Source organism: Hippopotamus amphibius, chromosome 7, assembly GCF_030028045.1.
Source record: "Hippopotamus amphibius kiboko isolate mHipAmp2 chromosome 7, mHipAmp2.hap2, whole genome shotgun sequence".
NCBI lineage: Eukaryota > Metazoa > Chordata > Mammalia > Artiodactyla > Hippopotamidae > Hippopotamus > Hippopotamus amphibius.
In genome coordinates, this window is record NC_080192.1 from 128,058,173 (window position 1) to 128,085,358 (window position 27,186).

Genomic DNA, 27,186 nt, shown 5'->3' on the forward strand with positions numbered 1-27,186 from the left:
AGGATAGAAGAGGAGGCCAGTCCCATAGTGGAAAGGGGCAGGAGAATATATACCTTCCTGGCATTTTCAGTGTGCAGCTGCTGCTCTGGCCGCCTGGGAACTGAAGGCATTCACTTTCCAAAGGAGGTCATTGCTTAGGGCTTTACTTTTTCAGGGCCCTCTGCCTCTTGGGCTGTTCCTTGCAGTCTCCAGGGAGTCACTGTCTTATAAGAAGCATCAGAACATACATTCTGGAGGCTCGGTGCCATATTTTAAGGTGAAGATGAGTGGCATGAAAACAAGGCCACAGACCGACAGCTGACAGAAGGGGAGCTGTTTGCTTAGAGCAGAGGTTCCCAAAGTTTGGTTCTCAGCGCACCCGAGAACTTGTAGAAATGTTTGGCTCCACAGCAGACCTCCTGAGCCAGAAGCTCTGGGGGTAGGGCCCAGTGAGCTTTGGTTAAATAAGCCCTCCGGGTGATCCTGATGCAAAGCCAGAGTTCGAGGACTACTGGCTTAGGGGAAACATGAGTGGGGCAGGCAGGGCCCACGATGCAGGACCCATATGGGAAGAGCTGTTACATGAATGGGGTGGTTATTTGTTCTGTGCACCTCCAGAGGGAAGAGCTAGGGCAAACGGGTGAGTTGCAGAGACAGAATTCAGTTTCACTTAGGGAAGTAATACGGAACAGAGCTCGGGGGGAGTGGGAGAGCACGCCTGGGGAAGGCACTTCTCTGTCATTGAACTAAATGTCCTGGATCCTGGGCTAGACGATCTGTCAGGGATGTGGTGGAAATTTCTGCAGAGGTTAAATTAGGTGTGTGTAAGGAATCCCCAAACTCAGAGAATCCAGAATTCATTCTTTTTGCAAATCATCTTTTCTTTTTCAGTTCTAAGAGTAGGGCAATACTTTGAACAAAGTATGAGCTCAGCAGACATTTTTGGATCTGTGGTTACCTTACACATAATATGTGCTTGGCAAAATTTTAGATGAATGACACCGAATATAAAATATACTCACCATTATTTTATTTATTGTTACATTGCTATTTTACATGGCTTCTTATATTTTCTAGAAGCATTGAAAATATATTTAATTTCTTTTCTGAATACTGATAACAGATCCCTTGAATCTCATCTCTCTACAGATATATCAGCTTGGTCACCTAGTTGTTAAGAATTGCTGAGTTGGTTTGCCTTTAGGAAGAACTATTTTAGATTGTTTAGCTCTTGTTATCATAATGCTAATGTAAAAGTATTAATATACCAAAGCTCCTTGGCTAAAAGCCTTGTTTTTTAGAAAATGAAATAATTTCAAAACTCTTAAAAAAAAGAGAAAGGCAATACTTTCTGGTTGTTCTGAGAACCTCTTTCAGCTGAGTACTTACAGCACATTGTGACAAAAGAGCAAATACCAGACCAAATGGCTTTTCTAGCCTCCGGGGCAGGGTTTTCTCAGGGCTGCTCCTTCTGGACAGACTGTTCTCTAGGCTGCTGCCCAGCTGCCTCCCAGGGGTTTCCCTCTACACCATCCCAGATCCTCTTACCTACGCTGAATCTCCTATTCCCTTTATTCCACGTCTTTCTATTTTTTATTACAGTTTGATATGTTGGGGCACACCTTCAAATGGATTGCTAAGAAAGGGTACAAGGAAGTCAAACTTTTCAATCTTGCATATCTGAAAATGACTTTTCACTGAACTTGGTTGACAGATTGGGCATAGAATTGTAGGTTGGAAATTATTTTCCCTCAAAATTTGGAAAACATACTCCATGATCTTCCATCTTCTAGTATTTTTTTTATTTGACAAATCGGGTGACGTTCAATTTCCTGTTCTTTGTATGCAGCTAGTGCCTTTCTCTTGCTAGCTCTTGAAGCATTATTCCCCTTAATTAGAAATGTCTTGATTATGTCTGGACACTCGTATATACAGAATCACTGTGCGGTACACCTGAAACAAAAACACCATTGTAAATCAACTATACTTCAATTAAAAAAAAAACAACAGAGAGAGAGGAGCTGAGCATATTTGGTAGTTTATGTAATACTTGTAGAAGGAATTTTGGCCTATTGCAGCGAGCGCCCCAGAGCTAATTTAAAATGTGTAACTTAAGCCTTATGACTTTTAAGTTGAAATCTTACTAAATTTATGCTTAACAGAGAAATATGTAATAAACCTCTAAGCTCCCTATATTTCTAAGTTTATCAGATTGGTAATAATTATTTAGTACTTGGGAAAGATACTTAAAAAGAAAATAGAATTTTAAGTATAGTTAAAAATGTAAGGTGTTTATAAATTGAATCAAAGCCCCCTTCAAAGTAAATAATAAAATTTGGTAGGCTTACAACTTTTAATGGAATAATAAGATCTATAAGCTGAACAGAAATGCTTAGGAGAGTGACCCTAGGCCTTCACCATTCTGCTACATCCATAGCCACCGAGACCTCAAGAGGCCTCTGAGGGCTGTGTGGAGGCTCAGGGCGGGTCACAGGAAACTCCCGTCCCCACCCATGAAAAAGGACCCATTTTCCTTGCCTCTCACCATGCCCTGCCCCCCATCTTTCAGTGATGGAAAATCTTTTGAAGCTTGACAAGCATATTAATAGACTAATGAATACGTAGGCACGTATAAGATGACCATATAATTTATTGTCCAAACCAAGACATATTTGAAAGTGAAGGGGGTGCTATTAATGATCATTCTGGGGAACAATAGACTTAAACCAGGATTGTCTGGGCAAAGCCGGACAAGGTCCCTCTAGGATAAATGTGTGGTTGGTAAATATATGAGGGGAAGCAAGTGAAGAACTCAGCTTCCATCATTATGAGATGGTATCAAGTATCAACAAATGTTAGATCCTTTAATGTTTTACTGGAAAATTACTAACAGCCCTTTCAAACGTGTTATCAGGAACACTGTCAAATAGCCTTTTATTAACTGAGGACGATAAGGTCTGCCCTCCCTGTGTATCTTGAGGTTTCTTCTTCTTTTTTTAAAATTAATTTTATTGGCTATGTTGGGTCTTTTTTTTAATAATAAATTTATTTATTTATTTATTGGCTGTGTTGGGTCTTCATTGCTGAGCACAGGCTTTTTCTAGTTGAGGCAAGCAGGGGTTACTCTTAGTTGTGGTGAACAGACTTCTCATTGTGGTGGCTTCTCTTGTTGCAGAGCGTGGGCTCTAGGCACATGGGCTTCAGTAACTGTGGCATGTGGGCTCAATAGTTGTGGCTCGAAGGCTCTAGAGCACAGGATCAATAGTTGTGGCACATGGGCTTAGTTGCTCCACAGCATGTGGTATCTTCCCGGACCAGGGATCAAACCTGTGTCCGCTGCATTGGCAGGCAGATTCTTAACCACTGCGCCACCAGGGAAGTCCCTATGTTGGGTCTTTGTGGCTGCACAAGGGCTTTGTCTAGGTGCAGCAAGCCGGGGCTCCTCTTTGTTGTGGTGCACGGGCTCCTCACTGTGGTGGCCTCTCTTGCTGCGGAGCACAGGCTCTAGGTGCATGGACTTCAGTAGTCGTGGCTCATGGGTTCAATAGTTGTGGCACATGGGCTTAGTTGCTCCGCGGCGTGTAGTATCTTCCTGGGGCAGGGATCGAACCCGTGTCCCCTGCATTGGCAGGCGGATTCTTAACCACTGTGCCACAAGGGAAGTCCCCATGAGGTTTCTTCTTTATACCTTGGGTGTCATGAGACTCTTCGTCCACCAACTGCAGGGCAATTCTTAGTGTTAGGTTGTTCCTTTATATAAAAGTCAACCTGTAGTTGGAGTGAAGAAATTGAGGGTGTTGGTTGCCTAGCTGCTGGCTGGTTCAGGTTTCCCCAAATGCAGATTCTTATAAATGATCAAGTGTTGCTTTAAAGTCTGAGTCTGTGGACTTTTGTTTTCCCACAATGATATATGTACAAAGGCAACCAGGGTCTCCCTGTTTTGTTTTGTTTTTTTCTATACACCATCTGATACCCCGCACACGGTCTGCCGAATGTGTGGCCATGTCATTTTTCATTCAGTTACACAGGATTTTTGGCAGTTAATCAAATTCTGGTGTGTTCCCATGTTGTGAGGAAAAGGGTAACAGACGCTTTAGCCCAGTACCATCCCAGGGACTTGGCATCATTCACAAGCCAGATAATGGTGTTTCCATCTGGCTCAGAAACCCCAGTAGAACTTACACACACAGCTCATTTCATTGTAGTGAAGAGGTCTGTCCTAACTGCAGTGTTCTGGATATTTCTTTTGGTCTTGGGCTGCCTTGTTTGCAGGAGGGTTGCTTATTTGGTGAGAGCTGGGAAAGTTCTCCTGGAGCCAACTATTTCTCCATTCTACCTAAAATTCTCTCATTAAGGGGGGGGGGGGGCTAAGGAGTAAGAACAAGTGACCCCTTACTACTGGTAGCAATAATTTCACTTACTCTTTAGGCTGAAAGTGTTTGATCAGATAACCCCCCCAACCTCTGGCTGAGATCTAAGAGAAGTTAAATTAGTCTTGATGCAGATGGAAGGGTTTGAAGGCCCAGTGGGCCAAGCCAAAAGGTGGGGTTCCAGAGAGCCAGAGAGCAGCCTGAGGTTTCTTCAAAGACCTGTTGGCCTTGTACAGTCCTTTGAAAAGTGATTTTGTGAGACCATGATTCCAATAGCCAAGGGTTCCGGTGTGAAGACGGGGCTGTGGTTTTCCAAAATGGTAGCCAAGAGAATAGGTGACAAAGGATGAGTGGGGAAAACCTAGTCCCCGCCCCCCAGCCCACCTTTTGTATCTAATGTTTTCCCCTAATTCCTGTTTTAGATAACTCAGCCCAAACTTGTTCTGGGAAATTTGGTACCAAAAATCTTGGTTTTGTTCCCACCAGGAGAGAGGACTGACTACCAGCTGTTGGGCCACCAAGGCACCCATCTCTTAACTTTTTAATCTTCAGACTCTGCTCCGACCTCCCAGTGAGCTGCCACCTGCCCCCCAACACAAGCGAAGAACCAAAGCTGATGTTTTCAGCAACCGAAGCCTCATCCCAGCCACTGTGGAAGAAGAGGTCCCCTACCAAACTCCCTCTTCTTTGAAGAAACACAAGTGAGACTGAGTGAGAAGTAGCTACAGTTTAATACAAACCTGCACCAGAACACAACGAGTCGGGCTGTTTTGTTTTTGCCTCAGTTGGGTGGCCAAAGCACAGGACCATGTGTCGTCTTGGGGTTGACACAATCTTAGCACCATGACATTTACAGAGGAGTGAGGAAGTCACTTGGGTGCTGGAGGCTCCATCCCGACCCCAGGCTGTACCTGCTACCTGGGCAGCTGGAGGGGGTTTGGGTTTCCGAGTAGTTCTGTGGTTTCTGGGTCTGTATTGGAAAAGCCCTCATCACGGCATTGGCTTGACCAAGACCTACTGTGGACTCCTAGCACTACACACACGCGCACACACACGCACACACAGTAGCACAATTTTCTGGTAACTTAACGCCACAAACCTAGAGAGCAGCTAAGGCAAGAACAACAGTATTTATTCAGCAAGTACAAGACCAGTTTGAGAGCTGCATTCAGTGCAACCAGAGACCCTTTTCATTCCAACCAGGAGCCGGTGGGGCTGGTGATGGGGCTGGCTGGAGCTCGGCACAGAGGCAGGGAATGGGTGGTGGGGGCTGACCTTTCATTTGCTTCCTTGAACTTCCTTCTGATTTTCGTCTAGAAGCTCCTGGGCAAGGGGGTCTATGTAAGGGTAGGGGGGGATGAAGTGGAAGGCCTTTGATGGACCACACCAACATGTGGTCTCCCAGAGCCACAGACCATGCATCTCTCGGGCAGAGGCACTCAGAGAAGGTAAAGCTTTCCTAGCCCAAGCAGGGATGCTCTGCCCGCTGGCCACCACCACTGCTTGGCTCTTTGGCATCTGCCCAAGGCCCATGACCCAGCAAGGGCCGAAAGGGATGAAAGTGATGTTCACTGGACCAAGGGGTCAGTGTCACACAGTTTCCTAGGCTCAGATCCCTACCGACTGTCCCCAAGGCTACCACCCTCCATGAGTGCCTTTGCTGCCTCTGCTTCTTGGGTTACTGTCTCAGTCCTCTCGGCCCCTAAGTGCGGAAGCAGAGCACGAAGGGAGAGGTGAGGATGCGAAGGCAGCTCAAACCACACGGCAAGCCCCCAACACGTAACTAGTTCTGGCTCAAACAGTGAATATGCATTAGTTTGTTTATAAGAATAATCTATCTACCTGTGCAAAACAAAGCAGAATGCCTACTGGGAGAGTAAATCTTTTAGCTGGTTAAACCCTCAGGAGGGATCCGCAAGAGATGTCACCCCACTCCTCCTGTCCACATCTGCGGTAGACGGCCAAGCTCTTAAGGGCAGTCCTGGACATTCCTGGAGTCAGAAGGCCTAAGCTTTCTGGGCCACATCTGTGAAACAGGGAGAATAATACATGCTTTGTTGTTGTGAGGAGCAACTGAGAGGTCATACATGGAAGGGCTTTGAAAACATGAAAAGCACAACAGAAATGTGCAGGGTATGACCACCGGCCCAGGAGCCCAGGAGCTGCATGTCAGCCTGGGTGCTCGAACCAAACGTGCAACCTGAAGTCGCTCTCTGAGGGGGGACCAAGGCCTGGCAAGGGCAGCCTCTGGTGTTTCTATGGAAACCTCCTGGAGCTTTGGAGGCAGGGATGGCCCAACCAGGAGGAGATGGAGGCCAGAGGCAGATGAGGGCCAGGCGCTGACCACAGGAGACCACAGCACCTGTGCAGCACTGCAGGCTACAACTAGGTCCTGCTGGCCTGGCCTCCTACCTGGCATCTAGCGACCCTGCTCTCCCTAGTCCTGCCCCTCCTCCTAGCAGGCATGAGGCCTCTCGCCAGTCACACAGGAGGAGGGGCTGGGCCTCTGTCCAGCAGGCGGACGCCTACAGGCAGCTGGGTGTGTGTGGGGTTAGTGCTGGGAGTGACCAGGGCCAGAGATGGGAAAGGCCACCCCGCTCCCTGAAGGTCTCCAGGGCCAGCACTCCGAGCACCCTCTCAGAATGCAGGAAACTAGACCAGGAGGGGAGGGGAGGGGACAGGAAGACTCTAGGAAGGGACAAGAAGGGCCCGCGAGTCCAGGATCCCCCTCTCGCCCCTGTCGTCGGTGCCCTAGGCTGTCTGGTTGGTGTCGATGCAGCATCTCCTAAGGTCCACATCTATTCCTGTTTCTATGCTATGCTAGTGACACAAAGCACCGTCATTTTTCACAGGATGCACAAACAAGTCAAACCAAACCACTGCGCAAACCAAACGTGCAAAACAAAATCATATACACGCGCCTGGCACCAGCCTCACGCCCGCCCGGCCAGCCCTTCTGGGCCTGGGACTCCCAGGGGGGTGGGGGGCGGGGGGGCAGGGAGGAAGCAGCCGGCAAAGGGCGCAGAGTGTCCCAGCCACACCCACAAAGGGGTGGGAGGTGAGTCAGGAAAAACGGGATGTCCCGGGCACGGCTGGGATGCTAACACCTGTCTGACTTGGGGAAAGTGACCACTGGGCCAAAGGGGTTGGGGGAGGGAGTCCTTTTCTTTTAAAACACATCTGCTAAAGTGCTCTGGACAACTGGCAGGTCAGCCAGGGGCAGGGCACTAAGGGCGGGCTTTCCCGAGGGCAGCTGGAGGCGGGTATGAGAGGAGGGGCGGGGCCAGGCTCTATGCATTGGGCTCTGTGCATAGTATTGGGCTTCCTGGGCCCCAGGAAAGCCTGCCGAGGCCAAGGCAGGAAAGGACTGCAGCAGGAGGAGCACATCTCAAAGTGCCTGTTAGGGTTGGCTCGAAGCACAGTGGATCACGTGTCAGACATGGGGCGGGCTCCCTGGGTCCCGGGGCCCCCTCAGGTGGTGTGCTGCCCAGTCCAGCCTCTCCTGCCCCTGCAGCTGCGGCCGGAGGGTGTGCGGGCTGGTTGGTGGCAGCGGTGCATCTTCCCTTGGGGGGCTGGTCAGTGCCTTTACCAAATGCCGCTTGACCTGCCTCCGGGGGGAGCAAGGATCCGAGCCGAGGCTCGCTTTGGAACGTGGTCATCGATCTGAGAACCTGCAGGGAAGGAAGCAGCGGGTGAGTGCCCCTGGGTTATAACACTTGGTCCTCTGTGCTTAGGATCTGATTTAATCCTCAATACAACGTCACCCCATTTTACAGGTGGGTAAACTGAGGCTCTGGGACGCTAACTTGCTGTTACACAGTGTAGAGCCACATAAGTGGTAGAGCCTGGACTTGATCCTAGGTCTTCTTGATCCAGGAATCCATGATTAACTGCCTTGCTACGCTGCCTTCACTGCTCTCAGCCCTGGAGGTCTCTTGTCAAGCACACAGACCATGGGGCGCCTGATAGCAAGCGGGCGTTTGTACACGTGCCTCAGTGAGCAAGAGAGGGAGAAGGAAGGGTGTGCCACTGTTCTGGAAAATCAGAGAACAACACCCCCAAAGCCCCCATGTCTTGAAATCCAGAGACTTAGAAAAGAAGGCCTGGGGAATTCCCTGACGGTCCAGTGGTTAGGACTCTGCTTCCACTGCAAGGGGCACAGGTTCAATCCCTGGTCAGGGAACTCCCACGTGCCTCCTGGTCAAGCCAAAAACAAACAAACAAACAATAAAAAAATGAAAAAAGAAAAGAAAGCCTGGTGCCCCAGGGAGTGTGGTGGGACATTCTTCAGCCTGTCCCATTTAGAACAGACAAGGCTCGGGGTGGAGGGAAGGTGAGAGCTACCTGATGTCTGCTGTACCCGGGAGCGGTTCTGCCTGAGAGCTGTCTCTGCCCTAGACTTGGGTGGGAGCAGAAATCAGGGGCCAGAGGGGCTCACGGCTCTGGGGGCCTTGCTGCTCCTCCTGGGGCTGGCGGCTGCAGGAAGGGCCAGGTAGCTGTGGGGAGCTACCCCTCCTGGATTAGCAAGGCTGGGGTGCCCACCGACACTCCACACCACAGGTCCCTTTCTGACACCCTGTGCTCAGTCCCATCGCTGGTGGGAGTGGCAGTGGCCCTCAGGGTGGAGGAGAAGTTACCTCCTTAAAGAGACTGGCTCTGACACAGTGGGGAGGGTGATGGAGAGGACCCCTCCCCACGGGCGGTCAGCTCCTCAGTCAGGAACTACCTGAGCTGCTCCCAGCACACGGCTGGGCACAGAGGAAGCTCAGCGGGCAGCCACGCCCCTTGGCCCCCCTCTGGTTTAGCTCTTGGCCTCGGCGGGGTGGGGGGAGGTTTGTGGCTGCGTCTCACCTCCCCCAGGATCTTGCTCCTCTCACCTTCCAGCCCCAGCAGGGCTCTTGCAGAGCGGAGGCTTGGTCTGCACCGGGGCTAGTCCTGAAGGCTGTTCAGCGAGACCCAGCGGGCACGATTTCCAGCAAAGCTGCTTGCAGGACCAGGGCATCTTACAGCCTCTGCCTGTTCTCCAATGAGGCTTGCAGTTTATGCCACAATGACCCCCACCTTTAAGTGCCGCTGAGCACGTGGGAGGCACGCCGTCGACAATAAAGTCTCTAAGCGTAGACACACCCCATATATTCTTTTTTTAAAAAATCTTTTATCCATATATTCTATATTGTATTACATACAGTACAATTCCTGGCAAAAAAGAATGTGGCAGAGGAGCAAACATGAGGCTAAGACGAGGGAGGAAAGGATATAAGGGATATACCATGTCTTTCAGAGGGGTTGGTGTGGAGCCGTGGGGGAAATGGGGGTGCAGACCCATGTGGTGCAGAGTTAACGCTTTTGAGCTCAGCTTGCCTCTGGGGCATCCCTATGTGCAGATCCCTCAAGGTATTTCAAGGGATGAAAATATTTGAACTTAAAAACCATGGGGGAAAGGCCCAGAAAGGCCATGGTCTGTTACAATGGCTGGTGCCCAGGGACCGGGAGACCCCTCCTTCTCTGCCCCCAATATTTGTGTGTCTCTGACACGGGACCCAGCACGCATCACCGGGCAGGGGAGTGGGGAGGGAGGTAGAGGATGGAGAGGAAAGCAGCATGAGTCCCACTGCCGGGGTGGGATTCCTGGGCCCTCTGCCCTCCTCCCACCACCCCACTGTGGTGGAGACGCAGGTGCCAGGCCAAGTGGCCCTTGCTCTTACCAGAGAGGCTGAAGCTGGATTCGTGAAGGTCCCTCATGCCCCCATGTCGGGTAACGGGTCGGGTAGGAGTGTCTGCGAGCGGCGTTCCCATCTCTTTTTTCCCAGGATGCACAACGACAGCTACATCTCCCAGGTAGGGAGTACGGTCCACTCCCTTCACCTTTAAGGTCTAGTGAAGGTGGAGAAAGAGAAAAGGGGAAAAGATGATATTATCAGAGCACAGACACCATCAACCATCAGGGTCAAGACACCACCACCACCAGAGCCTCTTTGATGACTTTAGACACTGCCACTCTTCTCAGGACCCAAATTACTGCATGTGACAAAGCCTTCCTACATCTTGAACTCAGGGATAGAGAACCCTCTTGTACCTCCTAAATATGCACATGTGTGTGAGGGTGTGTATGCATAGAGGAGATGCCCACTGGCTCCCCTTGACATTGCTGGAATGCTTTCCAAGGCAGCAGGTAGACTTCTGAGGTATTCAGCTGTAGAGAGCATCCCTCATACGGAGCAATGGCATCCCCTCACTTGCCAGGCTCTCAGGAGGCCAGGCCTTTTACTGTGATCTGACAACTCTGTGGGAATAGAGGCTAAATACCCCAGATTTGGAGGTTAGAATCCCCCAGTAGCAATAGTAGTTAATTTTTTAAAAAAATAAATTTATTTATTTAATTTATTTATCGGCTGCGTTGGGTCTTCATTGCTACACACAGGCTTTCTCTAGTTGCTGTGAGCGGGGGCTACTCTTCATTGTGATGCACAGGCTCCTCATTGTAGTGGCTTCTTTTGCTGTGGATCACGGGCCCTAGGCACGTGGGCTTCAATAGTTGAGGCACATGGGCTTAGTTGCTCGTGGCATGTGGAATCTTCCCAGGGCAGGGCTCGAACCCGTGTCCCCTGAATTGGCAGGCAGATTCTTTACCACTGCGCCACCTAGGAAGTCCTAGTAGTTAATTTTGTACTCACAAAGGCAGTAGAGTTAAGAGCCTATATTCCGCAACCAGACTGCCTAGGTTCCACTCCCAGCTCTGTTACTTGTAAGCTGTGTGACCTTGTGCAAGTTACATAACCTCTCTGTGCCTATTTTCTTATTAATAAGAATACAGGGCTTCCTAGGTGGCGCAGTGGTTAAGAATCTGCCTGCCAATGCAGAGGTCACGGGTTCGATCCCAGCTCCAGGAAGATCCCACATGCCACGGAGCAACTAAGCCCGTGTGCCAAAAAAAAAAAAAAGCCAATAAGAATACAGAGTTGTTATGAGATCAAATGAAATAGTACAAGTAAAGCTCTGGCACATGGCGAGTAACATGTAAGTACCAGCAGCTGTTATTATTACAGAGGTCATTTATGGGGCTTAATCATGGTAAAAAGTGCTATTGTGGGAAGGAAATGTGTTGGAGTGTGTGCACAAGGTCTGAAGCAGCAGCATAAATAGTCCACACCCCAGGCACTTGTCAGGGACATAACCTCAATCTCCTTGCTGCTCAATGCTTATTGAAAACCTTGTTGAGAGAAACAATATATATGAGTGATTTCTGGAAGGCTCTTCAGCTTACATCTTCCTCTGTATTCTCCAACAGACCTGTAAGTGAGCTCAGTCCTCGGTTTGTCAAGGCTGGTCTGAAGTGTTTTAGCCTTTACCAGGCTGTGCTTTGGGATCCTGGTGGTGAAGGGTAGGAGTACAGACCTGGTGAATCCTGGGTGAGTGACCTTGACTTCATACACTGGTCCCAATCCCAGAGCTGCTTTCTTCCCTGAGGACCCTGCTCTGTAGGGACTGCTTATATATAATTTTGGGAAAATGAGGTTTTCTGCATACCTGCATTCTGTTACATAAGGGCTATACCAGAGAATAGGGAATAGAATTGGCTTTTTCTTGAGGATCTTATGTTGTCATTATAATATGTGTTTGGATAAAGAGACTGAGTTGAATTTATATCAATCCTAGAAGCCAGACCCTTCCACTGTGGCCCTAAGAGCAGTGTGCTGTGAATTGGTATCTATATGACATTTTTGGGAGGTTGGCCTTTAGAAGGGCATCAAACACTTTCTCTGCCTCTTTTGACCCCATTTCCTGAGTAAAATATCTTTTTTGGGAAAGCCACAGAACTGTTGGCAGATTTTTTTTTTCCGAATTGAGATACAATTCACATACTGTAAAAGTCACCCTTTGAAAGTATACAGAGGACTTCCCTAGAGACACAGTGGTTGAGAATCTGCCTGCCAATGCAGGGGACACAGATTTGATCCCTGGTCCGGGAAGATCCCACACGCGGGAGCAGCTAAGCCCGTGAGCCACAACTACTGAGCCTGCATGCTGCATCTTATGAAGCCCACACTCCTAGAGCCCGTGCTTCACAAGAGAAGCCACCACGCTGAGAAGCCCACGCACCACAACGAAGAGTAGCCCCCACTCGCCACAACTAGAGAAAGCCTGCACGCAGCAATGAAGACCCAGTGTAGCCAAATATATATATATACACACACACACACACAATTCAGTGGTGTAATTTACAGAGTTGTGCCACCATCACCACTGTGTAGTTCCAAAATATTTTCAGCACCCCCAAAAGAATCCCCATACCTATGAGCAGTCACTCCTGTTCTCCCCTCTGGCCAGCCCTAACCACTAATCTTTTTTCTATCTATGGATTTGCTTCTTCTGGACATTTCATAAGAATGGTATCATATAATATGTGGTCTTTTGTGACTGGATTCTTTCACTTAGCATGATGTTTTTAAGGGTCACGCATGTTGTATGTATCATATATTAGCACTCCATTCCCTTTGGAATAATATTCCATTGTCTGGATAGACCACATTTTGTTTGTTCAATAGTTGATGGACATTTGGGTTGTTCCCACCTTTTGGCCTTTATGAACAATGCTGCCATGAACATTCCCGTGTAAGGTTTTGTGTAGACGCTTATTTTCATTTCTCTTGAGTATATATATACCCAAGAGAGGAATTGCTAAGTCATGTTGGCAACTCTGCATCTAACTTTTTGGGAATTGCCAAACTGTTTTCCAAAGTGGCCGCACCATTTTACTTTCCCTTTTACATTCATTTTACAATGAATGAAGCTTCCAATTTCTCCACATCCTCACTGCTATTTTCTGTTTGCTTATTTTAAATCACAGGCGCCCTTTGTCAGGGAGTCTTGTGTGTGAATGTATTGCTCTTACAGCTCTTTCTGGCACATCCTCCAGAGGTGGGGCTGAGGTCTCCTGCCATTGTCCACATCTGGGAGGCATATTGGGGAGGGGACCATTCGCCTACCTGAGAGATCCTGAGTTTGCTTTTGGATTGAACACTTAGATAACTAAAGTCATGCTTTTTTTTTTTTTTTTTTTTTTAAAGTAATCCAAGTCTGTTCCTCAGCAGAAGACCTAGATGTGGGCTGGTGCTTCTAGGCCCTTGGTCATGATATTTCTGAGAACTCCCACCCTTTCTAGACAGAATCTGGAAATAGCCATACAGGAGCATTTTGAGCCATAATAGTATTGCTTTATGCCAGAGGAAGGGGAGGGGAAACCGCAGGGTGCTTCCGCCTGTCAGCTTGTCAGATCTGTATTCTGATGGTTTGGGTCCTCCCCCCAGAGGCCGGGGCCGCAGTTGGTTCCCAGAACCCAGAGTGTCAGGAAGGACAGGACAGCTCTCAAAGATAAGGCTGGGCAACCGATCCCTGAGCAACGAGGGAATCGTCAGCCTTCTCTTGGGTGAAACTCTACCCAGAGTTTGGTGTCCCCAGGGGTGAGGAGGAGCCCCACGTGTCAGTGAACACCTGGGGTGCTTATGGAATCCAAGCACTGGGTGAAACTCTCACAAGACCCCAGGCCACCCCCACATGGCAGTGAGCTGTTCTAGACCTGGCCTGACCCCTTCAGTGTAGGGGGGCCCAGCCTCGGCAAAGCCCACCCAGCCTACTGCAGTCATGGGGCGGCTGTGGGGAGTTTGGGGAAAGAGCATCTCCAGGGCAAATGTGATAACCCAGGCCAAGCCAGGAGCCCCTGCCCTGAGGGGGAGACAAGAGGCCTGGATGTCAGGGATGGCTGTGGGCGCCTCATAGTACCACCCACCCCCAGCTCCAAGGGAGTTGGGGACCCTTCCCAATAAATTTTACTTTGTCACAGGTGCTCCTTTTCTATTATTTTGATTGTTCCCAAAGTGACTAGTCAGGCTATAGGATTTGGTGGAAAAACAGAGTGAGAACATCTTTGAGATTTAAAACCGTCATAGGAGATGTTGCCAACAGGTGGCTTCAGCCTCTTCCCACACGTCTTCTTCCCCCTCCCTCACCTCACCTTTTCTCTCTGGACCAGCTTCTTGTAGACAGTGTCTGGGAAGGACCTCAGGGGACAGAACTTGCCGGTGCCCTCGGCACACATGAAGACGCCGTTCTCGTACACGACCCGCCCCCGGCTGATGGTGACCAGCGGGACACCGTGGCAGCGCATGTTCTCGTACAGGTTGAAGTCTCCTCCCTGTACCTGGGTGCTGGCTGAGATGGTCCTGAGGGGAAGGCAGTGGCAGGAGAGAATGCTCTGAGAGGAGGTAAAGATGTCACAGTTCAACGGAAGGGAAGGTGCTTAGTGGAAAGGGATAATGCTCAGTGGGAAGGGATGATGCTCAATGGGAAAAGATGATGCTCAGTGGGGAGGGATGATGCTCAGTGGGAAGGGCAAATGCTCAGCGGGGTGGGATGATGCTCAGTGGGGAGGGATGATGCTCAATGGGAAAAGATGATGCTCAATGGAAAGGGACGGTGCTCAGTGGGAAGGGAAGGTGCTCAGTGGGAAAGGAAGATGCTCAGTGGGGAGGGAAGATGCTCAGCAGGGAGGGATGATGCTCAGTGGGGGGGGGGGGGAGATGCTCAGTGGAGAGGGTTGATGCTCTCGGTGGGAAGGATTGACCCCCAAAGGCTAGGATGAATTGTGTCCCCCCAAATTTATATGTTGAAGTCCTAGCCCCCAGTACCTCAGAATGTGACTGTATTTGGAGATAGGGCCTTTAAAGAACTAATTAAAGTGAAATGAGGTCTTATAGGTGGACTCTAATCCAATCAAATGGGTGTCCTCATAGGAAGAGAAAATCGAGACACCATAGGTGCACACACAGAACACGTGCCATCTGAAGACAAAGGGAGAAGATGGTCATCCACAGGCCCAGGAGAGAGGCCTCAGAATGAAATCAGCTCTGGTGACACCTTGATCTTGGACTTCTAGCCTCCAGAACTGTGAGAAAATAAATTTCTACTGTTGAAGCCTCCCATCTGTGGTATTTTGTTACAGGAGCCCTCGCTGACTAATACACTGGAATACACTTTAGGAGTCTCTCTGCCAATAGCAATCACTCGACAGCTACGCCTGCAACAGCAACAGGGACCAGACCCAGGCTGGATGCAGAACCCAGCTTCTCAAGTGCCCTAATGGAGAAGCAGTGCGGGGACCCCGGCAAGGGGGTGGGCAGTGGTGTGCAGGAAGAACTTTCTTTGCAATTCAACTTTGATCTTCAAAATCCCAGCACATTTTTTGTCTATCTTGTTCACTGCTAGCGTGTGCACGTAGAAAAGTGCTTGGCAAACGGTGGCACTTAGATATTTGTTGAGTGACTGAATGAAATTTAATATTAAAAAACAATTCCCATCTCCCCTGCTCAAATCTCTGAGCAAAGGTGATGTTCTGTATCCTGTGGCTTGATAACTCCTGATGCACTTCATTTATTCACACAACTTGTGTTCATTAATGCCATGGGTGTCTAGCGCTGTGGGCGCAAGGGGACCCATACCCTCAGCGAGAGAAGCAGTGTTGGTAGAAGAGTCTGGAACTGAGTGTTAAGACGTCTGTCTGCTTCAGCCACTTATCAGCTAGGTGATGTGGGGAGTCCCTCTACTCTCTGTTCTTAGTTTCTTCAACAGTAAAATGGAAATAAGAAATTTAGGCCTGAGTGCTTCTTGGGGCTGTGCGAAAAGCAAATGAGATAACTGAGGGGATGCAGCTCTGAAAAACTGTGAAGTGCTGTGCACGTGGAGCTGCACTACAGCAGATCTTCAGCCCTTCTTGTTCACGGCTGCATTCCTAGTGCTGGGACCATGGCAAGCCCTCAAATGTCTGTGGAATTGAACACACCTCAGGGTCACCCTGCTCTATGCTATAAGTAGTGCAGAGATGATGTGCTTTTGGAGTTCTGTGATACAAGGTCCTTAAACTCCCAAGTCCCTCTAGCCCTGGAGACTAGCAGCAGGTTTTACTTTGTGGCTTCTGGGTCCCACACCACCACGTCAGCATCGGCTCCAGGGATGATGCGGCCCTTGCGGGGATACAGGTTGAGAATCTTCGCTGCATTGGAACTGGTAACAGCCACAAAACGGTTCTCATCCATCTTTCCTCCCACCTGAAACATTGCAAAAGTATCAGGTCAACTGAGGCCCTGTGTATGTGCTTCAAACCCCCAGACATGCTTGACCCCGGCCTGTGGGCTTTTAGTTGGTTACAACAGTGGTGCTGAGAAGGACAACGCCACGGGCATCACCTCAGATGAGTCAACCTGCCTGGCTTCGTTCCATATACTCGCTTACTCCTCTCTCCTTCTCCCAGCAATGGGGGTGGGTGGGCCCTTGTTCCAAAAGGTTGCTTTCCTGGTGCGTATCTACCTGCTGTTTGTAAAACCAGATCTACTCACATGCTCACTGTGGATAAATCGGGAGCTTCCCTGCATCCACGAAGGGACATATATTCTGTGCTGGAAAGGCATCTTATTGCCCCACCCATGAGAGCACTGTGGATTCTCTTCAAAGGGGATTCCTGAGCTGCCTCATAGGTCTTCCCTGAGCTGGTAGCTGAGGCTTGAGGATTTCAAATCTCTTTGGGCTCATACTCTATACTGCATCTAATCTGTGATAGGTCAAGACCAAAACTATTTATTCTTCATGGGCAGAACAGGTGGTATTCAAATGAAGTCCTAGTCTCTATCTTTATTATTGGACAAAAGATATCAAGATCTTTAAAAATGTTCATATCTGTTGGCCCAGAAATTCACTTCTAGGAATCTGTCCTCAGGAAATAATTAGAAACGCTGACACGCACTCATGAACAAAGAGATTCTCTGCAGCATTATTTGTAAGTGCAAAAATTTGAAACAACTGAGAGTTCTAAACATGAGGGAAGCAGTAACTGAAGTATGATGCTTCCATTGGAGGAAATATTATGTAGCCATTAAAAAAGATGTTTTTAAAGAATTTTTACTAATGTAGGAAGACACTCAAAATACACTGTTATATGAAAAAAAGATGAACCCAGTATTAAAATAATGTACAGTACATGCATAGAGCTGGAGAGAAATATACCAAAATATTAGTAATTTCTCAGTATGGAATTATGGGGTTGTTTTTCCTAATACTTTTGTGTATTTTCCAAATTTTTATGCTAGGACTTATTACCTTTCCAGTCAGAAAAAAAAAAAGACTTTTTCTGTTTTGCTTTTGAGTGAAACCGGAGCTGTGGTTGACCCAGGCCTCCTAAGGGTGAAAATTCTTCCGAGGCCCAGAGCAGGGGGTGGGGTCCCGGGAACATACCACTCCTCTCTCCCAGATGACGCTCATGCGGTCCTGCACGCCGCTCACGCCATGCGGGATCTTGGTGAAGTCCTCCTTGCCCATAGCTTTCTGCTTCGTGGTGAAAGGCCGGTGATCTGATGCCACAATGTTCAGAGTATCACTGGGTAGAAAGAAGGACGTGACCAGTAAGGGGAGGGGAGGCCAGGGTCCCAGAGGGTGGGAACAGGGACAGGGAAAAAGCCTTTGCTTGGGAACCTGGCAAAGCTGGTTTCAATCTCGACTCTGCCACTTCATAGCTGTATGACACTAATGAGTTATCTGTGAGAACCTCAGTTTATGCACCTGCAGAATGGGCACACGAGCCGACCGTGGCACAGAGTACCAGCATCATGGGAGACATGGAGAGTCTTTGGGATGTCGACTTTTAAGAGTTAAGAGAGGGACTTCCTTGGTGGTGCAGTGGTTAAGAATCTGCCTGCCAGTGCAGGGGACATGGGTTCAATCCCTGCTCCAGGAAGATCCCACATGCTGCGGAGCAACTAAGCCCGTGTACCACAACTATTGAGCCTGCGCTCTAGAGCCTGTGAGCCACAACTATTGAGCCCATGTGCTGCAACTATTGAAGCCCACATGCCTAGAGCCCGTGCTCTGCAACAAGAGAAGCCACGGCAATGAGGAGCCCGCGCACCACAACGAAGAGTAGCTCCCGCTCGCTGCAGCTAGAGAACTAGAGAAAGCCCGTGTGCAGCAACAAAGACCCAACGCGGCCAATAAGTAAATTAATTAATAAATTAATTAATTTAAAAAAAGAGTTAAGAGAACAAACAGGGGGAAAAAATTGAACTTAAGAGTTTAGCTAAAGTGAGAGGGTGGAGGTAGTCTTACTTCCATGGAACCATTGCCCACTCCCTCTCATCTCCCGCCACAACCCCCACCAGGCCCTGCTGGCAATAAGAACGTGGTTGGTGAAACACTCAAGTTCCATGTTTAGCTTCGCCTGGGTGTGTGCGCTCTCCTGGCCCATCAGAGAAGAGGAAGGACATGACAGAAGAGAAGTCTGCCTTGACCAACCGGCAACGACACGCCCGTGGTTCATCGCTGCTGCCCTCCGTGACCACGGCCCTCAGGTGGCTGCTGAGGCTGCGGTCGCTAAGGCACTGCCGGGCTCTTGAGGGGCTCCCGGGCCAGCTCAGCACTCGGGGTGGAGACTTACATCGTGACGGTGCGTATGGCGGCAGGCCCTCTGCCTGAGGGGGGAGGTGGGCAGCCCACCCGTGTTCAGAGATCTCTGTAGGCCCCAGAGGTGGTGAGGGGCAGCGGGGAGGGATGCCTCTGTCGCCCGGGCCCGGACAACCTCGGGAGGAAACACCCTAGGAGGGCAGGGAGGGGCCTGGCTGGAACATGGGGGCCGTGTGGGAGAGAGGGACAGCACAGCGGGGGCCCTAGAGTCTAGTTTAACGTGTAGGAGGTACCACAGCCTTGTGAGTGCAGGCGCCATGCAAGATGCCCACTTCAAAGGGGACTCTGAGAGCAGAAGGCGTTATCTGGCTTGGTGAGGACGCACATTCTTAAGGCTCTCAGACACTGGGGGTCAGGCTGCGTGTGGGGCTGTCCCCACTGGGGGCCTGGCAGGGCTTCTGCTAAATGACTCTATCCTTGGCCAGATCCCCAGCGAGATGACAGCCCCTCCACGGCATGGACTGGCAGCCCTCCGCCGAAGGTGCTGCTCTGGCCCCTCTCAGAGACTGTGGGAGGGGCTCTTCCACAGAGCGGGGGGTTTGTTCTAGGGTCCCCCAGGCTCCCCACATTCTCCAGACCTGCAGAACCCACCAGAGAGGAACGGAATCTTTAGGTTTTCACTTTCTCCTTGGGGGTTCCCCGGACACCGGGACAGAGCTCAGATCGGAAGATGCCCATCAGAGTCGTGGGCTGAGGGTCTGGGACCCCAGGGCCCCATGCTTTAACTGACAAGTCTTATTCAGCACCCTCCTTTCTAAAAAGGCGCCTACACAAGGAAGTGCTCACTAAGCAGGAGTGAATGAAGTGGGGGTACACATTCCAGAAGGGCTCTTTTGGTCCCCCAGTGCTGCCCTGAATCTGAGAGGTATGACATACCCATCCCTAGTCTTTAAAGTCTGAAACATCACTGGCTTTTGTCAAGTACTTTAAAAATATATATGTTCAAATGAAAAAATTTCTGGTCCCTTTGAGAAGTCAGATTTTAAATAAAGGACAAATCCCTATATCTATAGATTGTACTTTTTACCCTGATATATTCGAGGAAACCACATCCTAAAGTAGATCATTATGGAGCAGCTCATTTTTCTTATAGAAATATGATAACTGGCAGCTGGGTTTTCTATCAAGTATTTTGCATAATACGAATCATCACCAACAATGTCATAAAAGCAAAATTACAGTAATCACAAATTCCTAAAAATGTAAAAAATATGCTCCAAATTCTATACAATTGCAAGCATTTACGGTATGCACTGATTAAAAAGGGAATTCAAACTATTCTCATAATAGTTCACATGAAATTGTAATTCTATTTAAATGAAAAGAATTTAGTTACATAATTTAAATAAATTTGACAAAATAGGCTAGATATAAAAACTTAAATTATTCGATTAATAATACTTTTTTTCGCCTGTCTATTTAAATTCCTGTGGGTTTGGGCACTGTAATTTGGGTGGGTTGGGGGTTTTACTATCATTTTGTTCTTTCAGTAAATTTGTTGGTGGCAAGCAGAGGTATCTCAAAAGATTCTTTGACCTTGGAACTGAGCCCAAATTATTATAGTGGATTCTTGATACTTGTTTGTTTTTGTTGTGTTGACAATGATGAAAAGGAAGCTGGTTTTTCCCAACAAGCATTTTTAAAAATAAGAGCTGGGACTTCCTAGGCGGTGCAGTGGTTCAGAATCTGCCTGCCACTGCAGGGGACACGAGTTTGATCCCTGCTCGGGGAAGATCCCACATGCCGCGGAGCAACTAAGCCCGTGAGCCACAACTATTGATCCTGTGCTCTAGAGCCCATGAGCCACAACCATAGAGCCTGTGTGCCACAACTACTGAAGCTCACGTGCCTAGAGCCCATGATCCGCAACAAGAGAAGCCCCGCAATGAGGAGCCTGCGCAGCACAGTGAAGAGTAGCCCCCGCTCGCTGCAACTAGAGAAAGCCCGTGTGCAGCAACGAAGACCCAACGCAGCCAATAAATAAGTAAGTAATTAATTTAAAAAGAAAAGTAAGAGCTGATCTAGCATTTCTCCCTTTACTCTCTCAAACAGGTTAAATCTGTCAGAGCTGCCACTGCTCAGAATCACAGCAAAGCTATGGGACAGACTATCATTGCTGCCACTGTGCCACTGCATCACCTGCCCCTCCAGGGGCCACCTTCGCCCTGGGACCCTACTTCCAGCTGTATTTGGAAAGCCCCACACAGCTCTTTAGGTTGTTAAAATAGCAAGATGTGGAGAGGAAATTTTCCAGTTGTTAGCCAACCAGGACTGAAAACTAAGGACATGGATGAAATAAATGCCCCATTATCTAATGACAGCCACCTCCAACTGGGGCTGGTCACTTCCCTCAGCGCCTGCCACCGTCACCCTAGCAGAAGTGTATCACCACCTCCAGGTCTATAAAAGCAGAAGACAGGGAGGGTGACTGCAGTGTTGGCAGAATGGTGAGTCCTGCAGTCTTTCCCTTCTTCCTCTTTTTCCTCGTCCCCAGCTAGTCTACCTCGAAGGCAAGAGGGGACATTTCAAGAGGTTCATCTGTGGAGAATAGAGGTGACAGCAGGGGGCACCTGCCTGGGCGGTGGACGGGTGGGCCTGCCTGAGCCTCTAGGTGAGGAGAGCTGGGGTGGGGGGCAAATCTGGGGGTAAGGAGGGGCAAATCTGTGTGAGCTTTCTCTGGGCCCCAGACACTGCAAAAGGTGACCGGGCTTAAGCTGCCTGGCCAGGTTCTTGTTCACAGAGAATTGCTAATTCTGGAAGCTGGGAAGGTGCAGGTAGAAGAGGTCAAGCTGGACTCTATCTCCTGTGTCAGAGGACTGCGTCAGGGTGGCTCAAGAGAGCCCACATCTGGGCACGTGCCCTGCACAAGGAGGGCCCCAAAGGCCAGTCACTTTCAACCAGAGAAGAAGCAACAACTAGTGCAGGAGCAGATCGTGCTTGCGTATGGGGCGGAATCCCCCACCCCGTTAATCCTAACCCCCACCAATTCCCTGAGCTGGAGGTGGGGGAGGGGAGGAGACCGACTTTTAAACTGAATTGTACTTCAATAACCAAAAGAGAAGAGAAAGCAATGGCATTTACCATTACCAAAATGTCACTAGAGGCAAGAAAGAATTTGCAAGCAGGTATTGGGACAAAACAGAATCTTTCTGTATATGTGTCCTCCCAAATTCAGACTATTCATTAAAGCATTTTATTGAGATCTGGATTGAACAGGGAAAAGCAGTGTTAGAAAAAGAGAAGCTGGAGAAAGGGAGGCCTGGAGGAAGAGGGTAAGGGGAACGAGAGAGAAGGTGCAGAAGAAAAAGGGGAAAAGGAAAGAAAAGAGAGAGAAACACAGAAAGTGGGAGACACACACAAAGAGAGAAAACCACATGGGAAACAATGAGAAGAGGGAGAGGTGAAGAAAAAAAACAGAGATAGAAAGATGCACCCAAATTCTAGGATAAGTCAGAGACCACATCCTACAGCTCCCCCGTGGTCTTCAGTGTAAGGTACTAATGTCCTTTGACATTCTGAATAGCCGCTGTTTACGGTTTTATATATGCTCTCTACTCAACACCTCAGAAGCTCTCACTCCCAATCAAGTGGTCATAGGAGCGCCACGGGATCTCAGTTGTCTGATGGGCTTTGGAGAAGGTAACAAGAGCAAAATTCATCCTCTGGACAGAACGAAATCGAACTGAGGTCAGGTTTGGGGCCTCTACAATATCATCTAAAGATCTACAACTTCCCAGAATGGTGCGCATTATGAGATAATGCCCTGTCGTGGTCCTGTTGAAACACCTTACTTGGCCAGCAGGCTCATGAGGTAGGTTGAGGTGTTGGTGTCCAGTCTCAGGGGAGGCACTGTGACGTAGGCAGCCGCATGGGACCAGTCCTGGTGGTAGTAGTGTAAGCCCGTCAGCGTGGCGTGTGCGGTGGTGGTCTCAGCCAGCACGACCTTCCCTGTAAGAAGAGGGGTCAAACCATCACCAAGGGGCCAGAGAACCTGGGAGATCATTGGTCTGAGCCTCTCACTGGGCAGGTGAAGGAGCTGAAGTCAGAAAGGAAGGGACCTGCCCAAGCTCACTCAGGCGCTTGAGAGCACAGCTGGGGTCAAGGCCAGAGTGATCCCTGTCCCCGTGCTGGCTCCAGGCAAGAACAGAAGGGTGGTGAGGGCACTGAGGCGGGGCAGCACTGATGGCGTTTCGGCCGGAGCACCGGTACTGCAGGGGGCGGACAGGAGGGTGGAGGGCTGTGAATGCTGTTTTCTCAGCAGGTGGGTGCTGGGAGCAGCTTCAGGAGAACGCTGGGGGTGGGAACCGCAGCAGGGGGCTGGAGGGCGGGGAGATGGAGGTGGGAGGTGGGACAACAATGCAGGTGAGACACCCGAGGGGGTCCTGCTAGAGAAGGGGCAGGATGCAGAGGGCAGCGTGGTAGGAAGGCTGGAAGCTGTTGCTCCTGATTTACATCCCCAGGTTTGTGACTGTGACCTGTTTCTCCTGTTACCAGGCCCTCAGTGGCACCCTGAGCTGGGCTGGGAATACAAACACGTACAAAGCCTTCAGGTGTTGCCAGGTGCTCAGATATACAGGTACCCTGGGGCTCGTATACTGGGTTCTTGAAAGGGATGTTGGGCCCCCACACTGTCATTTCTCCAGGGACTTCCCAGGCATCCCCTGAAATGTCCATTGGAACGGGTCCAGGATTTCATATTGGTTACCAAGGCAACCACTAGCAAAACCTAAGAGACTGAAAAAAATACCAATTAATGAGTTGATTGAAAAGTTGGAAAATTTTACCAGACCCAGGAGAGGTGACAGCCACTTCTGTAAAGCTGTTATGCATACAAATGTGCAGAGGAGAACACTGGTTCTAATGGACTGAGCCCAGGCCAGTGCAGGGTGCTTGTGAGGAAGACAGCAGGAGAGAAAAGGGAAGGGCAGGCTCAGGGCCTGGCCTCAGAGACCAGGCCCAAAAGTGCAGGGAGCTGCTGGGCCCCACCACACACGGGCACTGCTTCGCCCAGCCCACGGACTCACCTTGCATCTTAGCAGCTGCGATAACATCACCGGCCGGGATGCTGGATATGTTGACCAGGTAGATGGGACAGTGAGTCTAAACACGGGAAACATGGTGGGAAGGAGAGAGCATCAACCCCGTAACCTAAACGAGCACCAAGAGGACCAGACCAGCTTGGTCCTGGCCCCAGTGTCTCCCCCCGCGTCGCTCAGCATCCCCCTCAGGGTGGCGGTCTTCTGCCTAGAATGCAGGGCTGGCTGTTGCAGGCTGGGGAACCCCACGAAACAAGGGACAGGTAGCGCCTGGCACCAGAGCCCAGCAGAGGGATGTCAGGGCAAGATGTCAAGTGGTGAACCTCACACTGTATACCAGCCAACATCAAGACTATTCACAATTTAAAATCAGGGACTCTTTTAATTTCCTGTTCATGAACATGATGACTTATAGACAGCTGTGTATTATATCCCATACCTAAAATTATGACACCTGCCAACTGAGGGCTGCTTTATCAGTAGACAGAATGTACCCTGGAGAAAAAGCAGTACACAAGGGGTTCAGGGTTCAGAGTCTACACCAGACAGGACCGGTCTTGCAAATGGACACCTGGGTTGTCATACTGATTAGCTTTTCCTCTACCGAGCTGTGTGACCATGGTCTGTGGCTTCGCTTCTCTGGGCATATGTTTGGGCTAAGAAAACGACGAGCTGCCCTTCTGTTGTTTAGATCTTTCCTAATTCTGGGGTACGTCTCCATCAGGAAGTAATTGATAGCATGACTATTGTTATGACAGTAAAACAATGTCCTTGTCCAGTTCCTAGACTTATTAAAGGCTGATGGGAGACTGTTGCCCCAAACGTTATTCCAATGCTTTCTTTGTTTATCAAATTAGGAGAACAGAGAATTTAGGGGCTGGCCTGACATTTGATGTGCTTGGCACAAGTTTCCTGACTAATTCTGAGACCAAATGGACCTCAACCTCTGTGTTCCCCTGGTGCTCCTAACATCACACCCTCTGCCCACGGCCTTCAGGGTAGCCCAGGTCTTTCCAGAGGAGAAGTTCTCAAGTGTTAGCACGTAGTAAGATCGTTAGGGGGCTTGTTAAAACACAGACTGCTGGGTGTCACCCCCAGTTTCTGATTCAGTGGGTCTGGAAAGGCCTGAGCATTTGCATTTCTGAGTTCCTATTTCTAACAAATGATGCTGATACAGCTGGTCCAGAGACCACACTTAGAAAACTAGTGTGCTAGAGAAGGTAGTTCAGATTACCTCAAACCCTTTAATGATGGTTTGAGAAGAGAAATGACCTTGGTACAGTGTTCTACTGTTTATGAAGCGCTTTTTCTTCCATGACTCCTTTGATCCTCACAACCATCCTGTGAGGAGTGGGTGACAATATCATTCCAATTTTAGGTAATAAAACAGTCTACTGGAGTGGCTGACCGACTTGCATATGACCGGAAGCTTGTCTTCGGTCAAGGCCCCACATCTCTCGTTCGTTCCCAGCACCACACTGCATCAGCGCCTCCTTATCCTGAACTGTGCCAAGAGAAAATTATGAATGGCCCAGAGGCAGAGGTTTGAATCACAGTTCTCTAAGCAAACGTCTCTCTGCTCCTCTACAAGGAACAGATTCCAGTTGCTGTGAGGTTCTGTGGTCCCCACCTTGTCCTGCCTCCCTGGGAAGCCATTTCCATTTGAGCGGTGAACCAGGTCTCAGCAAGCTCAGTGGTGTGGAACGGAGAGCTGGGGGCAGGGAGGACTCCTACCAGGTCTGTGGGAACAACACTGTTCATTCAGCACACGGTGTTCATTTGGGGTCCTGTGAGCCAGGCAAGGGGCTGGCACCCAGAGCAGAATGGGACTCTGCTGAACAGGCTGGGTTTTGACCCCAGCGTTGAGAATGGGCTGAGGGTGGGCTGGGGTCTACTTACTCTATTTGCAATGGTGATAACTCGGTGAGTGGCTTCTGCTTCCAGCTGTTAGAAACAGAGGACAGGAAGAAAACAAGCTTCACCATCTCCCCCAGTAAGTTTACATCTGCCTGATACCCCACCTTGTAGAAAGTGCTGGAATGTCTGACTCAGAGCCCGAGGGATGAATTGCACCCACAGGGCTGCCTCGGCGCGGGGTGGGGGGGAAGCGTGGGCAGGGGCACCGAGCTCCCACCACCTCTGCTCACGCTGAGAGAATCCCAGGACTTAGGGTTCCAGGCATGCCTTTGCTGGATGCTACTCAGGGCTTAATGAAAAGGCAACAAAACAAGAGCAAACGAAAACCCGCAGTTACATCTCTCCCTGGTTTCTGGTGCGTTCTCTCCACAGCCATCTCAGAACTGCAGCAAAGGAGCAATACTAAATGATTTCAAGCTGGAAATGAGCCTAGATCAGGATTTCTGAACCTCGGCACTACTGACATGTCTGTGAGATAATTCTCTGTGGTGGGGGCTGAATGGACGTTGTAGGCTCTTTGGCAGCATCCTCACCTCTACCTACTGGATGCCAGTAACATCCTCCTCCCGCCCCAGGGCTTGGGATCACCCAAAATATCTGTAGACATTGCCAAATGTCCCTGGGGATCAACATCTCCCTGGACTCTCCCCTTTAATCCGTCGCTGATGATGGTGGTTATTCTTGCTCTTACTTCCACTACAGTCAGCGCCTCGCACCTTCCGTCATAAAACTCCACAAAGTCCAGTCCTGTGCCCATCCCCCTGCCCCTGTCCTCACAGGCACTCTCAGTGCCTTGACTTTGTTGGATCCAGTGAGTCTTTCTCTACTGACTCTGAGGCGCCCAAACAGGAGCTACATCCAAGGGCTCTGACAGACAGGGACAGACCCAGGGCAGGAGTAAAGTGGGACCCCCACCCCACCCAGGCTGACCCACGACAGGCTGACGTGGTTCCTGTCTGATGGCAGAAGCATCACATCCTGTCTCCAGCTCCTCATCCCTCGAGGCCTCCCCATCAGTCTCTCACGGACATCCTACTACCACTCTGCATTTAAGGCTTTGAAGAAATGAAAGACAGCTTTCCCCTCGTCAATGGCCGGGGATGGGCAAACAGGGTCATAGAGCAAGAAGGCATTGTTTATCTAATGTGATCGATCCTCCAGAGCCGAACTCTTCAGCAAGGGGGACCTTGGGGGAATTTGTGTTGACAGCCTGCAAAATCGTACAAGGATAAAACCAGAGGGCAGAGGGAGAGCAGGGCTTAGTTACCATCTCAGCGAGGAATACGAAAAGGGGGAAAGAGCATAGACACGCATGTGCCTTTTGTTTCTGGGGGGAAAGGTCCAAAGTTTTCCTCAGAATCTCACAGGGATCTCAGCCCCAA

General features: G+C 49.7%; 1 protein-coding gene across 1 annotated transcript in view; it reads right to left on the reverse strand.

The window, feature by feature from the left end:
- Nucleotides 1-5,061: 5,061 nt before the first annotated feature.
- The window catches only part of DPYSL5 (dihydropyrimidinase like 5), an 88,498-nt gene continuing 66,373 nt past the window's right edge, over nt 5,062-27,186 (reverse strand). The window contains exons 6-13 of the mRNA XM_057742628.1: nt 25,787-25,831; nt 23,876-23,951; nt 22,643-22,799; nt 17,631-17,772; nt 16,308-16,450; nt 14,362-14,569; nt 10,055-10,223; nt 5,062-8,020 (exon numbers count right to left, since the gene is read on the reverse strand). Of these exons, the coding sequence (XP_057598611.1) occupies nt 7,935-8,020; nt 10,055-10,223; nt 14,362-14,569; nt 16,308-16,450; nt 17,631-17,772; nt 22,643-22,799; nt 23,876-23,951; nt 25,787-25,831 (1,026 nt within the window). The 3' untranslated portion in view covers nt 5,062-7,934. The remainder of the gene's footprint in view (nt 8,021-10,054; nt 10,224-14,361; nt 14,570-16,307; nt 16,451-17,630; nt 17,773-22,642; nt 22,800-23,875; nt 23,952-25,786; nt 25,832-27,186) is intronic.